The following is a 16723-nucleotide window of genomic DNA, read 5'->3' as shown; positions in this document are numbered from 1 at the left end:
GTATCTGTATTTTATACCTAAAAGAGTACAATTGTTTCATGATCCCCCTAAGCTAATTTTTACCCTCTTAGGGATGATATTGCTGTTCCTTTCCCCTTCTCCCCACAAATGAGAATGCAGTTATTAGGGTGAACGTGGGGAGATAATCTGGTCTGTAGCCACTTTGAAGAATCTACTTGAATCAACCTTCCCTACCTCAGGGATAATTGAAGGACAGGGAGGAGTCCAAGAAAGACACCCTTTGGTGGAGGTAGGCCTTCAAAACTCTTTATCTATAGGAAGGTCCCACCCTGAACTGGGAATTTCAAGGATTCATCCAAAGAGTTGTTCTTGAATTTTGGCAGGATATCCTGATACCACCACTCCAGGCTCCCAGTTTGAGCCCAAAGTATCCTCCTTCACACCTGTTTTTCTCTCCTGCAACAAAGAGGCCTTCCTCCTTTTTTCCAAGTCCCTTTTTAATAATCTCACACGTCCCCTAGAAATTTTCGCCATCCAGTTTTTTCCTCTATTTTGTAACATTTTTTAATCTCCCCCCCCCCTTTCCTAGATCCTTCTCTGCTAAATTCTGATAATGGACAAATCTCCTTTATCCCACAGACATCTGCCCTTGGCTTAATTTACTTTCTCCCCACCCTTCCCCCAGAGATTTTTTGAGAAATAACTGAAATATAACATTGTGTAAGTTTAAGGTATGCAATATGACGATTTTTAATTAATTTCGTTCGTTTCTACACTTCTCAAAAGGTTGCTTATACTTCTTTCTGGCTTCCCACACACACCCTAACCAAGGTATTAGAACATGGGATTTAGAGTCCTGTAGATCTATTTTTGACTTCTGGCACCTTCTTGAAGTCATTTTGTAATCTTTGGCACATTAATTGATTTCTGTAAGTCCCAGTTATCTTCTCTGTTAAATATATGCCTTGTAGAGTTACTTGGAGGGATAAAATGAATAGGTAAGTCCCAGCCAGCATAGAACCTGGCCCATAGGAGGGTTCTGAATTACATTCAATTGTCGTGATTTTTTTTTTTCCTCAAATCATTATCTTTAATTTTATTGTGACATTTCGTTAGTCAATCTATAGTTAAATGTGACCAAACTGCAGTGCTTATTTAAAATACCTGTATAGCTTATTCAGCAATATTTACATCTTTAACTGTTACCAGTCAGCTTCTAACTTGGTGTTATTTTGGTCATTTTTAAAAGATACTCAAAGAAGGATTACAGAAATATACATATCCTCCAGAAACTGCAGAAGACCTTGAAACAGAAAATGCTTTCCCACCCATAGAGGTCATGCTTGAGGTTCATGAGAACGTAATCTTTTTTGAGAATCCTATGGTTGCAAGGTGGGATGCTGAAGGTACAGCAATGCCTTAACCAGCTTTGATAATTATGTAATGAAAAGAGATACAATAATATAAATTCTTAAATCAAATTAGGAAATGCAGCATGCAAACTGAGTTTCTAATCTTACATATTTCTCTGCCAATTCTAAGGTCTTTGTTTGTTTGCTCTTGATTGAAAAGAATAGGGATTGGAGTTTTTTATAACTATTAGTTGCTGAGGTGTTTATATCTGCCATATTCTCTGAGAAATTTCTTTATGTTTATACAATTACGTTTAAAAAAAGAAGGAAATGAACAAAAATATCAAGATAGTATAGCAAATCAAAAACAAACAAATGAAAAGCCTACTTTCTCTTGAAATGGCCAAATAATTCACACTGGGGTGATTAAAATTTGATTTTTTTAATGTTAATGATTTATAAGTTGCAAAGCTTTTTACAGCCAGGTACTGAGGATGTGGAGTGGGCAAATGGGAAACCTGAGAAAGAGGAAAACTAGCCACTGTATGCCTCTTTATAACTTTTGACTGTTGAATCATGGGAAATTATTGCTTATTCAAAATGTTAAATAAATATCAATGAAATCAGAAGTACTAACAGAAAGACAAGCTAATAATTCACCAGTCATTAACAGATAACTTATTTGGGGTTGGCTGGCTAAACTTAGAAAGGTCTCAGTCTTGTGAATTAATGTATGCACATTTTGGGGCTCTTAGATGAAAGCCGAATAGCTTTGTTTTTAGTGTAGGTGAATTATTCTACATCCATCTATTTATTTGTGAAAGGGTTTACATACTAGATGATAGGTTTAGAACAGATAAGATCACTAAAGCACAGAGCTATTACTTTATTTAGTTAATGGGGGCAGAGAATTTAGAGAATATTTTGTACTTTAAACTTTTTCATGGTTGCTACAATACTCCATATTTTTGCTTGTATAGACATAGCCACAAGACATTATTTATTCTAGAAATAATTTATATATTAAAAACAGTATATTTTTATCAATACATTAAACCATAAAGTGTATCAAAATGAACATTAGGTAATTTTTTTCCTTTCATGTTGCTTTTAGAGGTTTCACTTTTCCTTTCCTTTAATGGTAATGTTCCTAAATATTTATCACATTAAAATTTATTCATATTCAATTAGTATTAGACAAGGTAAATTATCCCACATGATTCAGGGAAATAAAATATGTAAAAATTGACTCTAACTACAGTAATTATACAACAGTAATCTACAACTCCAGTAATTTTTAAACCATGGGGAAACTTTTTTGCCAGGAAATACTAGAAAGTTGAAGAATTTATTTATAGGCAATATTTGATTTTTACATTTACAAATTAAAATAATTTTGTTAATGTAAAAACAAAAAGAGGAATTATAAAGAACTTAGTTTTCCAATATAATTGTATTTATTATATTGAATTTAAGACTCAAAATTAGTCAATGAAACCCTCCATGTGAGAAGAGGAGAAAGCCAAGTGGGAATGAAGAGGGCATTCTAGAAAGATAATGATTCATTCATTTGTTCCATAAATATGCTAAACAATAAGAAAGATAGAGATAAATGAGACATAGTTCCTTCTTCCAGGAGTTTTCAAAGTTGTAGGCGAGGCAGAGAGGGAAAAAAATCATCAACAATGTAGTAAGGTGCTATATAATAGACAAAAGTGCTAAGGAGCAGAACAGTGGCTGGGTCCCATCTGGAGAGTTACGGAAGGCTTCTCCTAGGGTGGAATATTGAACAGGTCCTTAAGAGAATAAGAGAACATTCACATGTAAGTCTTGTGTGGACATATGTCTTCATTCCTCTTGGGTATATCCCTAGGAGTGGAATTGCTGGGTTGAATGGTAAATTGATGCTTAACTATTTAAGAAACTGCCAAATTGTTTTTCAAAGTAGCTGTACCAGCAAGATATGAGATTTCCCATTTCTCCACATCCTTGCCAACATTTGTTATTATCTGTTTTTTTGATTATAGCCACTCTAGTGGGTGTGAAATTATAGTTTGTGGTTTTAATTTGTATTTCCCCAATGACTGGTAATGTTGAGCATCTTTTTTAATGTATTTACTATACTTTTGTGTATCTTCTTTGATGAAATGTTTATTCAAATCTTTTGCCCATTTTTAAGTTGGGTTGTGTTTTATTATTGAGTTGTAAGAGACACAAAATACCACCTATTATATGATTGTATTTAATGAAAAGTCCAGAAAAGGCAAATCTTTAGTGACAGTTGCTTGAGGCTGGTGATGGGAATGGGGATTAACTATAAACGGACATAAGAGATCTTATTTGGAGGATAATAATGTTCTAAAACTGAATAAAACTGGATGGCGATGATGGTTGCACAGCTCGATAAGTTTACTAAAAATAATTGCATACTCAAGACAGGTGAATTTTAAAGTTGTTTAAAAAGAAAGATGAAGAGAGTTTCTCTAAGAGATAAAGGAAGAGTCCTCTAGGAAGAAAGAACGGCATGTGCAGAGGCTCAGAGGTATATGATGTTGTTGCAGAAGAAGAAAAAGTGTGGCTGGAAAGGGGTCTGAGAAGTGGCAAAGGAGGAAGCCAGAAATCAGAATCAGAGCTTCATTCTAAAGGTCTCACAACTGTGCTGAGGAGTTTGGACTTGATCCTGTAGACAGGAAGAAACTCCCAGCAAAGCTGGCTTTTTGTGGAGATTCTATTCTAAATGTGAAAAATCAATTTATACATATTGCAGTTATGGGAGTGGTTTCGTTCTTATTTTTGCAGAGGAAAAAATGGAACTAATGTCACATTCTTCCTAATTATAAAGGTAAACACTGGAAAACTGATGGCATCAGCAATGTATCTTACAAATCGGAAGACAGACTTATAACATTCAGCCTGGAAACTTTTGGCCCTGTTGCCTTGATTCAAGATGCTCATGTTAATATGCCATACCAGTCATGGGAGCTAAGACCACTTGATGTGAATAAAGTACTTCTGACTGTGACTACAGTATTTACGGAGATTCAAATACAAATTAAGGTAAACTGCTGTTACAGCAAGTCGTGTCAAAGAGCTAAATCTCTTTGATGACTGTTAAGTGTGTCAAAGCAATCAATCACTGCTGATTTACATATTGAAATATGTCTTTTATAAATATATTTACAATATACCTTGAACTATAATTTCTAAATGAAATATAAATTAAATAGGAACTAGCATGTAATAAGTAAAGTACAAATTTATACCCTAAAGTTACTAGGAATAGAACAATTGGTGAAGCTATAAGCCTGGTTGCAGTATGACTTTCAGAGTTTTTGATCCACTCTAAAGAGGCTTCCTGGGGCTTTCCTGGTGGCGCAGTGGTTGAGAGTCCGCCTGCCGATGCAGGGGACACAGGTTCGTGCCCCGGTCCGGGAAGTACGGCAAAAAAAAAAAAAAAAAGAGGCTTCCTGATCTTATCACCTAGCCATTTGAAATCCCTTTTGAGTGCCTCCATTGCTCATCACTCAGAAATTACAGAGTCTGAAATTTAGAGACACAAAAAGTAGATTTAGTGGTTGCCTGAGGCTGAGGATGGGAATGAAGATTAACTGTCAATGGACATAAGGGATTTTATTGGAGGGATGAAAATGCTGTAAAACTGATTTATGGTGATAGTTGCACCACTCAGTAAAGTTACCCAAAAAATCACTGGACTGTGCACTTGGGTTAATTTGAAGATATGTAAGCTATACCTCATGAAAGTTGTTTTAAAAAAGAGAGAGAAAAAAAAAAAAGAGATAACCTGAAATTCCTTATGACTGTGGCAGGAAGGCTAGAATATCATCAAATTTGGCTTTTAAAGTCAGATGAGAGATGTGAACTCTGTACACCTTCAAATTGCCACTTTGCAGACATTTTTTTCTTTTTAATAAATTTATTTATTTATTTATTTACTGTGGCCGTGCTGGGTCTTCATTGCGGCAAACAGTCTCAGTAGTTGTGGCGCACAGGCTCTCTAGTTGCAGCACGTGGGCTCTAGAGCATGAGGGCTCAGTAGTTGCAGCATGTGAGATCTTAGTTCCCTGACCAGGGATTGAACCCAGGACCCCTGCATTGGGAGCATGAAGTCTTAACCACTGGACCACCAGGGAAGTCCCGCCACTTTGCAAACTTTAAAACTGGATAATAATTTTGCATTATTATGTTAAAATTTTATTATATATATATAAAAAAATTATGATCCTTAAAAGTTGCAACATGATTGCTGTCAAATAGCTATTATATATCAATATGAACACATGCAGTATTCTTAGATCATAATTTATAAAGTAGGAGACCTGAGAGATCCTTCAGTTCAGACCCTGGATTGCTCAGATGAGCCCAAGGAGAGTTGATAAACTGCTTAAGGTAACGTGGAGACTTTGAGGTGGAGCTTTTGGATCAGGCCTAAAACATATCTGTCCTGCATTCTTTTTAATATAGGATTTTTTTTTAATAGTATAAAGAACCTAACAGCTGGACCTAGAATGATAATGAGGTAATAGTTTCTTTAACTTGTATAAACGCTTCTTTTTTCTTATTGAAACTAGGAAAACCTCTGCATGTTAGCGTCAATCAAACTAAATAACGAAAAGCATTCCTCTATTTTGGAAGAAAAGTGGATGACTCCTGTTTCTTTCATTATTGCTTTGAAAGAAGCTGGACTGAATATCTTCCCTACTGGACACTCTCACTTTTATGTTGTTATAAACTATAAGGTAAGTATGAATCTTTCCAAATTTAATGTGCTGGACATTTAGAATGTTAGCCAGTATTAAATTTTATATAAATCTTAAGGTACACCAATCGTTTTCTATATTCACTCATATAAGATTATAGTTAGAAAGGAAGGAATAAGTAGCATGCCCAGAAATCCAGGGTTCTCTCAAATTTAATAATCTGTTGTATGATCTTCATAATGACACATGGAGCATAACCACAGCTGGTCAGTTTAGTGCAAAGGTAGTCTGAGCAACTTCCCATTTCGTATGCTTTCTTTCTACTTCCAGACTGGATACATGTAAGATTTCTTAAAAGAGTAAATGACTCAGCAGTTTCCCAAATATGATAAGTCAGGCAAAATTAGACATACAAGGACCACCAAACCCACTTCCTTCTATTTCTCGACAGAGCCTCCCTGTCTGCGTACAGCTTCAAATGACGCATAAGTTTAGTTAAATGAGATCCTTCCGTGTTAAACTGTGAGCTCCTTTTGGGGGGTGGCCGTTTCTTAATCAACTTTGATTCTTCTAGCACCAAGCCTATTCCTAGAATACAGTAGATGTTTAGCAAATATTTATGATGCATGAATGAAGACAAAGTGGCTTCTAATCATGAAAGGTGTTTTGGGCAGAAGAGCTTTATACTCAAGAACAAGTTTATAATATACCAGAAAATGGCAATATAGGTAGACACAACATTTGAAAATAATCCTGTCAATAAGAGTGTATACATATATGTGTAGGGAAAAAAAACCAACCTTAGTTTTAGTAACTCAAATTGCCAGTTACTCTATAAATGCCGAATGTCATATACTAGTCATCTTTTCAGAATATTATACTCAAGACATTTTTTTTTTCTGAACACCTATATTCTAGACATTGTTTTAGATGCTTAGGAAACAGTGAATGAAACACAGGTCCCTGCCCTTGTGGAGCTTACATTCTAGTAGAGGGAGGCAAAAATAAACAACAAACATAATAAACAAAATTATCTTATATGTCAAAAGGTGCTAAGTGGTATGGAAAAAGGAAAGGTACAATACCAAATAGGGTGTAGGGGGAGAGGGGTTCAATAAGGAGACAAGATTTGAGCAACGCTTCAAGGTGGGGAATTTAGCCAAGTTGATATCTCTGGAAGGATATCAGCTTCCAGGTGGAGAGAAGACCTGGGGAGAGAGCCCAGAGGCCGTGGCCTGATGTGTTTGTTTGAGGATGGGAGGAACAGCAAGGAGGGCCGGGGTGCCAAGAGAGCAAAGGGAGAAGAACAGGGGATAAGGTCAGAGAGATAATGGGGTGTACGGGGGATGTCAGACCACAGAGGCCCTTGTGGAGCATTGTTAGGACTTTGGATTCTACTCTGAAAAGGGAAGCCATTGCCCCATTTTGAGAAAGAAGTCATGTAATCTTACATTTTATTTTATTTTTTTAATATTTGAATTTTATTTTATTTTTAATAGTTTTTTAAAATTTTTATTGGATTATAGTTGATTTACAATGTTGTGTTAGTTTCTGCTCTACAGCAAAGTGAGCCAGTTATACATATATACATATATTCACTCTTTTTTAGATTCTTTTCCCATATAGGCCATTACAGAGTATTGAGTAGAGTTCCCTGTGCTGTACAGTAGGTCCTTATTAGTTATCTATTTTATATATAGTAGTATGTATATGTCAATCCCAGTCTCCCAATTTACTCCTCCCCCACTTTTCCTCCTTTGTTAACCATAATTTTGTTTTCTACATCTGTGACTCTTTCTGTTTTGTAAGTAAGTTCATTTGTACCATTTTTTTAGATTCCACTTATAAGTGATATCATATGATATTTGTCTTCTCTGTCTGACTAACTTCACCTGACTTACATTTAAACGGATCTGTGTTGAGACCAGACCAGACTGTAGGAGGCCAAGGATGGAAGGGAGACTAGAGAAGCTCTACGATCAACTCTATTTGTTTGCTTGTACATTGACAGCTTCCTTTGGTAGAAGTGAAAGCTTATCGACAAATGGCCCTGCTAAGTTCTGCTTTTGCGTTTGGTTGGAGCAAGTGGAATACAGTATGTGATTCTAAAAAAGTTGTATTTCAGGTATAGTATGCAAAAACCCCATTAAACTATTTTGTGCTCCAAAAGAAGATACTCAAAAGCTAAATGAATGTAGACCATGGTTTCTCCTTTTAAAAAGGTGAAAAAGATTAACATTCAAAATGGAGTTTTACAACTTCATTTTCTTTAATTTTGTCAAAAGTATAAAACCAAACCATGTAAAGGTTATACCTTCATTGTCCATTATGGTATCAAATGCTCTTGATTTCAGGCTTAGAGACCTTATCTCTCTTTACATCAACTGAAGAACAAATGTCAGTCTTTCACGTGAATATATATCTATGATTCACAGACTTTCTCCTCTGAGAGGGTTAGGGCTCCAATTTAACTTTCTGGCACATTTCCTACTGCCTGATAAAGAATGTATCTTATCAAATTCTACAAGATAACTGATGAATATTTTAGCATAAATGAGCCACCATATTTATTTATCTTGTTTATTGTGTGTTTCTCCTATTACAATATAAGCTCCTTGAAGACAAGGTTTTTCTTGTTGCAGTTGTTAGTTATTTATTTATTAATACGTTTAGTTACTTTTTCTTTGTTGTTGTTATATCCCCAGCACCTAGAACAGTACCTGACACTTGAAGCCATTCAATAAATATGTTTTAAGGAATTATTAATACATTTTGATAAGTTCCATAAACACCAAGATATAAACAGTTTCATGCTTTAAAAAAAATGGGACATTAAGACTGTTTGTTTCTTTTTATCTTAGCAATTCAGGGAACTCAACTGAGCCCTTCAAATAAAATACTCTACTGTCAAAATACCCAATAAAAGAGGAACTATCAACATATTTTTCTTTCTTTTTCTTTAGGTGAGGGAACACCTTCCTAAAGAAGAACCCATTCAAAATCCTAATTGGACCCTTTTAATGTTTAGTGGTGATAGGGCACAAAGTCTCAAAATCAATGAATCCAGTGATGCATTCTCTGAAGCCCTTAAAGAAGAAACTGAGTTTCATTCTACTTTATATCACATGGTTAAGGATTTTGCTTCTAAAGAAGCAATGAAGAAAGTTAGGTGTTCCAACTGCCAGTTTGTTGACTCTGTATGCCACATGCTACTCTCAACTAGATTACTCAGCTATTCTTAATCCCCACTGATAAATTTTATTCAGTATGAAGAATGAAGCAACTTGGAGAAAAATCCGGTATTTCTACAATAAAGTATAATGAGTGAATATATGCCAAATAGGCAGTTAAAATGATCTAATCAGCATTTTATACTCAATTTTTATTTTTTAAGAATTAATTAGGGTTTTTTTCCTTATGCATACGTGACCTACTGAGACTTCCAACGTTCACTGTATGAAAATTTGAATGGTTCTTTATTTCAATAAATTTTAACAAACAACAATATCTCCTCCTCAAAAAGCTCATTAAAAAATCATATAGGTGGGCTTCCTCCCCATTGTATTTTAGTTAGGAAGGTAATCACAAAAAGAGGGAATATAAAATATCTTACAGTCATTCTGAGAACCTCTGGTTCCATGCTATAATTTCCCAGCTAAAAGTTACTAATTTACAAAGTTCAGATACTGAAACTTTAAAAATCAAGATTAGCATTAGCACATTAGGATGTGCTGCAGTCACACTGGAGGTGGCCCATTGTGTTGGAGTCTGGTAAATGGCCACAAGATATGTTCTAGAGACATCCAGGAGTCCCCATCCTGTGTGGGAGCAGCATCCACAGACTTCTGGAAAAATCGGCCTGTGAAGAAGCTCATCAGTGCCGCAAATAGTACAATGAACGCGACGGAAAGCCACAGTGCCTTATTGGCCTCTCTGATGGAAGTCTTGAGATTTGTTGCCCAGGAAGCTACTGTGTTACAACTACAAGGAAAACACAAAATCAGCATGTGGTAATCACAATAATCTGTTATTAGAAACACTCCTTTTGTCAACAATAATCAAGTCATGCATCTGCCCTGCATAATTCCACCAACACCTCCTCATAATAAGCTACATAGTGTGATCTAGCCTCTTGGCTTTGGCCACAATCTGCTCCCCACAACCCTTATAATTTTTAGAATTAATTAGAGAAATGATGTGCTAAGGAAAGAATCTGAAAATTATGTGATTTAGGCATTACTTAACTCCTAGCAAGTACATTTGAGTATTAAGTTCATTTTTTCAATCAGGTAAGGCAATTTATATTCCTGGGGTAGAAGAAATAATGTTATTCATTGGGTAGAGCAGGATACATGTACTTACAAACATGTCACTTATTTCTCACCATACCCTGGACTTTTGCTGTACTGAAATGCTAAAATTCCTTTTAGAAACACCCACTGAAAAAGCTTATTACAGCATCATATAAGTCTTTGAAAATAGTTAACTATGTGTTTTACATGTGCTAATTCATTTACTCATGACAGCAAAGCAATGACATAGGTACTATTATCATCCCTATTTTATAGATGAAGAAATCAGCGCTCAAATATGGATGAACTTGCCCGGGTCACACAGCTAGCCAGAGAGCTAATTCAAGCCTGGGGCCATCTGGTTCCAAGGCCAAGTTCTTAACACTGTGAACTCACCTGCCTCTTGTAGTTCATAGGTTCAGGGATAATTGTTATACACCATATGGAGTTTGTTATTCATCTTAAATTTAACATTTTGAAAGGTCTTTTAGTAAAGTAATTTGATTAAGATTAATACTGCTAACCCTGCCTTACCTTTCCCCATTCCACCAAAATGGTATCATTTAGCAGGTAGACAACTTACATTGAAAAGACATCCCATTTTGATGGATTATTTTTCTTTTCAGAATGACTTGGCTTTCTTGTCCTTTCTACTGTTTCTTCTTCAGGTGGTTCTGAGTCATCTTTAGTTCTGTAAATAAATATTGTTTTTAAATATTAAACTATGGATAATGTGCTATTATTATTTATAAGATACTGCTAAATTTTCCTGTATTACTAAGGATGCTCGCAGATAATCATTTTGCTTTAGAAAGATTTGATAAATAGCTAATTCTAAAAGTCAAATCACCAACTTTCTATTTTTAACCATTTATAGGAATTTAATTTTTTAAAGTAACTTTCTGTATTTAGAAAAATAGCAAATATTTGTTGTAGAAAGTTGGGATGCTAGTCAAAGAACAAATATAAAGGGAAGATTTACAAAGAACATGTGTAAGTTAGTCAATTCTCACCACTCATAATTAACCAGTGTTGTTACTGTGATTTTCCTTCTCAGCATGTGCGTGCGTGTGTGTCTGTGTGTGTATTAGTAACTACACTTTAAAAAGCAAATGTGGATGCTATATTTCTCCCCTGTGTATTTTTCATTCAACGTATCATAAAATTTTTCTCATTAAGTTTTCTTTTACCAAATTTTTTTTAATATTCTATATTAACAATTGATTTTACTTTTTTTCTGTAGGTTTTTTGAGCATTGCTAAAGTGGAATAACATCAAAGTGTCATTTCTTCCTTCTCTAAAAAATCTTAATACTTTAAAACATGTTTATGAAGATATGTTTGGTATAAAACTACCTAAAATAAACTATTAGTGGTCAGTGAGCTGGGAAGTAGCAAATGGGTTGACCGTATTTAAATAAAATCATATTATCTAAAGAGGGGTCCTTTACCTGAACAAAACTTGTTTCATTGTTCATGTTCCATGTTTCATGTTCACTGATGAGTCCCTAGTTGGATTTGAATTTTGAAATCCCAAACTTACAATCCCCTCACAATTGCCAAAGGGAATTGTGTCTCAAAGTTTTTGTTTTTGTTTTTCAGTCAAACACCTATAGGGAATGCATGTGATAGATTTTAGTTTGGTTTTTAAAGGCAACAAAGCCCCAAAGCCAGAATTCTTGTAGGATTCTCAAGGTTTCAGTCTTTCGTTTGCGAAAACTTCTCAGTAGAAATCATACCATACTGACAAAAATTTAAAAATAGATTATAATCTTTTCAAGGAAACTCTTGATTTTTTTTTTTAACCCAGATCAGAAAATATCCATTATGTTAACTCTAAATCTAAAAAGAGTTCAATACATGCAATTAGACTCCCAGGATTATTTAAGGAAAAAATAAAGGCTTTGAGGGTAGGAACTATGTCTTTTTCATCTTTATATCTCTTAAGCTTGAGCGTAGTGTGTCTCACATAAAAGGCACGCAATGAACATGTTATAAAATCAACATAAAATCATTTCATTAAGATCTCTACAGATGAGGAAACTGAGACCAAATAACGTTAAGCAATTTGTCCAATGTCACCCAAGGAATTAGAGGCAGCATTTCTTCTTGTCCCTCCCTCTTGCCCTCTACCTTTCATTATAGAAGTATATTTTATTTGTTTAACTTGCTAGATATAGAGATAGCAATGTAGAGTTTTATGTTTCCCCTAATCTTCATTTACTTAAAGGGAAGACATGTATATATAATGCACATATATTATATATTACATTATATGTTGTAAATAATTCATCTAAGTAGATGAAAATTTTATTTCTGTGGCTCTTTACTGACCTTTCCCCCTGATGACAAGACACCTATACAGGAAAAAAATTCTCTTCACACATCTGACAAATTCCAGGTTCTTTTCTAACTTAAGACCTCAAACCTTGAAGTACTGAGTGCTATGAGAGTGAATGTATTAGCAAGTAACATTTATATAGTACTTCATAGTTCACAAAAGTCTTAAACAATGCAAGATCTTTCTGATGATGCAGCATTGACCTCATCTCCACAGAATCAAAGCGATCCCCACTATTTATGCCCGGCACATCAGGTTAATAAACACATCAAGCTTCACCTACTTTAGTTCACATTTTTCTTCTTCAGCATCTGCCCAGGAATAGGTGCTAATAAATCGATGTAATGAGGGACGGTGTTCACTCTGCTTTGACCCCAAAATACGCCTAAATAAAGATGATTATAGCCACTTGTCAAATCAAATACTTCTGTAGCCATTCCCAATTTATTTCCCACTACCTAAATCAATACAAAAACGATACATTCTTATTTTTTCCTTGGCATATTCATGTAATGCTTATTTCATAAGAAATAATATCATGAACATATGCCAATTTTTATAATTATTCTGCATATACTCCATACAAATCAAATGTTACTATATCACTTATTTCAAACATTTACTTTAGCCCAGTTATAAAACAGTAAGGTTCCCAAAGAGCCACCATAAAATTACACTTACCAACTGCTTGACCTCCTACTGAATCGGTCATTATTTTCCATCCCAGCCACCTTTAAAGTTCAGATGTTAAGGAAATAATAAAATAGGAATTTAGTGAAGTAAATTTATGTTTCTGTCATATGAAAATAAATTTGCTTTTGACTAAGAACACTTAGGGATTTGCTTACCATTCCTGCATTTCCAATATTTCTGGGCAAAGAGGCAATGGTCACTCTTCGAAGAGAAGATGGCTACCCAAAGGGGGAAAATGTACACTTAGAAAATTCTCAATGTTTTATCCTTGTATGAAACACTGATGGGTATTCTTGAATGTACACATCCATGTACTTGACCACTGATGAGTTAAACAGGAGACATATTTTCAAGGATTTTGTTATGGCCAAATTGCCTTCCAGAAATATTCTGCCAATTTATATTCTACCTTCTCCAACAATGGATAATTTTTGCCAATCAAGTAAGGAATATAAGCCTTTCTGTTTAGATTTCCAGTAACACTGAACACTGTTTTTCTATGCCAAATAACCCTGTATGTATCTGCTCTGAGAACCACCTGTTTATGATTTTTGCCTATGTTAATTTTGTTAATGATATTTCTTGGCAGAATTTTTTTATTTTTAATGTAGCCAAATCTTTTCATCTCTTCCTCTTTTTTTTTTTTTTTTGTTATCTTTGGTTTTGTTTTGGGGTTTTTTTGGCCACATCATGTGCCATGCAGGATCTTAGTTCTCTGACCAGGGATTGAACCCGTGCCGCCTGCAATGGAAGCGTGGAATCTTAAACACTGGACCGCCAGGGAAATCCCTCACCTCTTCCCCTCTTTTGCTACCATTTCTTTTATGCTTGGAAAGGTTTTCCCCAACTCAAGAGGAGATAAATATGCACCTATTTTAGGGATTTTTTTTTTCATGGTTTCATTTTTTCCATTTAATACATTTAAGGATGAGTATGACATTATAATGAATGGATGTGTTTATAACTCAGCCTTGAGATTTGTACAGGAGAATGTTATATTTTGTGGCTCTTCACATTTAAATAAGTAGAACTTCAGGAAATAAACTGAAGAAGTTTTATGTGAATTCTTAAGCCACCATTCCTAATTTAATTTTATAGGCTAGTTGAACATCAAAAATATCAAATTGTGGTCCCAAAACGTGGGTTCTAATCATGATTCTATCACTACAGGATCATAACTAATCACTTAACTTCTGTGAAAGTTAATTTCTTCATCTGTGAAAAAGATTTGGATGGAATGATTTTAAAGTCCCTTGCTCAAAAATTCAGTGAAATCTTGATTTTCAAACTGACAAAAACTGCTGGTTGACTTTCAATATCCCGTTTTCCCCTTCTACTTAGTAACAAACCCCACTAATTTTTAGTTAGGCATACAGCCTCCAGAATAAAAGCTGTTTTCATCTTATTTCCAACAAAGAATGAAAAGGGAAATGTTATCTGGGACTCCTAGGAAGTGTCTTCAGAGGTAGAGAGAACACCTGTTCTCGCTTCTTCTTTTTTCTTGGAGCATGACTCAACATAATGACCAGGACTTGGTACCCAGAAATGACAAAGCTCTCTTAGACTATGAGATGGAAGCAAAGCGCTGAGGTTGATGACTCGGCAAGAGAGACAGGGACTGGGATTTTGTGAAGCTGCTCTGCCGTTGTTGGACTGCTTATTCCCAACTTTGGTTTCACATGAGAGAGAAACTATCATTATACTGGCTTTCCTCTCGCTGCCAGGCAAACTTAATTGATATACAAATATTGAAAGAAGTATAAAAGCGTACATATATAAACATAAACACATGTATATATACATAACACATATATATGAATTAAAATCACTGTTGTTTTATGATTTACATTTAAAGCCATGTTGCTTCAAGTAATATTTTAAAACCATCTCAGCTATAACATTTGATAGACATTTGTTACCTTAGAGTTTAGAGAAGCTGAACGTTTTTTAATTTGGCAGTCACCTGAAAGGGAAAACACATTCGTGTATTTTTGGAATTACATGTGCAATTTAACACAGTGGTCTTAATTCTTTACAAAGAAAATCAATGGTTAGAAAATATTTATTTAAGACCCTAGAGACTACTGAGCAATATAAATACCTGGTTATCATTTACTTGGTGATTCATAACATCAGTAATCTGAACCAATGGAATACAGTCCTCTATGTCACTGCCAATGTCCAAAATGCCTGCCTAGCACAGAGGGGGCACTAAATGAATGTCTGCTGAATCAATGAGTCCAAAATTACAGATCAAAAGATCATCAAATGTTATTACTTTTCAAGAAGAGGGAACAGATCATTAAAATGAAAATTCTGCCTATAAACATTCATACTGTCTATTTAAAATAAAACTATAAGATTTATATAAGCCTTCTGTTAAGATATTCTCCATGGTCTCAGATGTCTCCCTATTTTCCAATCTATTGATCAGCTTACTCTGTCACAGTCCTTCCTTGTTCGAGGGATACAAAGCCATTGTTGATAAGAGTGGTTCATTTATGCTATTGTGCCTTGCTTTATGTGTGGAGAAAAAGCCAATTCTAACATAAGTAAGACAACACTGGGGTCAACTCAATGAGCTGGATTAGTTATATTCTCTCATGTCATCATTTTAATGAAATCTTGGTGTCTACCATAAAATCCATCTTGTCTCCTAATTTGTTTTCTAACTGACATCTTACTCTGGGCTATATAAATAACAGGAATGAGTTATTTCTTATATTCTATATATCATATCCTTCTAATATAATCTTAACATAAGGGTCTTATACTAAAGACATTATATAATAAGAATTAGTAAGAGAGAGAATGAAAAAGAAGAAAGTTAGGAAAACATAACTGATACAATTATCTTAAACTTTTATTACCTTCATCTTCAAGAGGGTTAAAAGTCCTTTCATTTTGCAAAAGAACCTGTTTTAGTTCTTCTAATTCAGCATGTTCTTTGGCATACATTCTCTTCAGATTTTCTACATGCTGAATCATCACTTCGACGGCTTTACTAACCCGGCTTTCCTAAGCAGGAAAAAAAATAATTTACATTGAAAATGCTATTCTTGATACCCAGTTAAAAGACAGTGAATTAGACACATGCACTTATCTTCACTGCATCCTTAAATCCTACAAAAATGACAAGGGATTTTTTTAAGGCATGAGTAGACAAGGGTAAATAGAATGGAAGAGGATATAACAAATTTTTGAACACCTGCCAAGTAGAAGGACCAGTGGTAAATGACTAAGACCTGAAAAGCTGAACCCTAAAAAAAAGCAGTAAGAAAAGCCTAGAAGCCCCCTGGGTTATACCACAGAAAGCTGCAAATGCTCAGGAATTAGTGGTGCCTTTGGAATTAAGCTTGAAGATAGA

At 34.7% G+C, this 16723-nt stretch overlaps 2 protein-coding genes across 4 annotated transcripts in view; one reads left to right on the top strand and one right to left on the bottom strand.

Moving 5' to 3' along the window:
• The window catches only part of DNAI7 (dynein axonemal intermediate chain 7), an 82143-nt gene extending 72610 nt beyond the window's left edge, over positions 1 to 9533 (top strand). For both annotated transcript variants that reach the window (XM_007101355.2, XM_055085511.1), the window contains 5 exons: positions 1211 to 1367; positions 4156 to 4370; positions 5903 to 6070; positions 8043 to 8156; positions 8995 to 9533. In XM_007101355.2, the coding sequence (XP_007101417.2) occupies positions 1211 to 1367; positions 4156 to 4370; positions 5903 to 6070; positions 8043 to 8156; positions 8995 to 9273 (933 nt within the window). In that variant the 3' untranslated portion in view covers positions 9274 to 9533. The remainder of the gene's footprint in view (positions 1 to 1210; positions 1368 to 4155; positions 4371 to 5902; positions 6071 to 8042; positions 8157 to 8994) is intronic.
• An 83-nt stretch (positions 9534 to 9616) lies between these two features.
• The window catches only part of IRAG2 (inositol 1,4,5-triphosphate receptor associated 2), a 94446-nt gene continuing 87339 nt past the window's right edge, over positions 9617 to 16723 (bottom strand). For both annotated transcript variants that reach the window (XM_024129155.2, XM_007101357.3), the window contains 7 exons: positions 16227 to 16374; positions 15276 to 15319; positions 13512 to 13574; positions 13345 to 13394; positions 12947 to 13048; positions 10907 to 11014; positions 9617 to 10012 (listed from right to left, as the gene is read on the bottom strand). In XM_024129155.2, the coding sequence (XP_023984923.2) occupies positions 9769 to 10012; positions 10907 to 11014; positions 12947 to 13048; positions 13345 to 13394; positions 13512 to 13574; positions 15276 to 15319; positions 16227 to 16374 (759 nt within the window). In that variant the 3' untranslated portion in view covers positions 9617 to 9768. The remainder of the gene's footprint in view (positions 10013 to 10906; positions 11015 to 12946; positions 13049 to 13344; positions 13395 to 13511; positions 13575 to 15275; positions 15320 to 16226; positions 16375 to 16723) is intronic.

The sequence above is a fragment of the Physeter macrocephalus genome, chromosome 6, assembly GCF_002837175.3.
Source record: "Physeter macrocephalus isolate SW-GA chromosome 6, ASM283717v5, whole genome shotgun sequence".
NCBI lineage: Eukaryota > Metazoa > Chordata > Mammalia > Artiodactyla > Physeteridae > Physeter > Physeter macrocephalus.
This window is presented reverse-complemented; position numbering and strand designations above follow the sequence as displayed.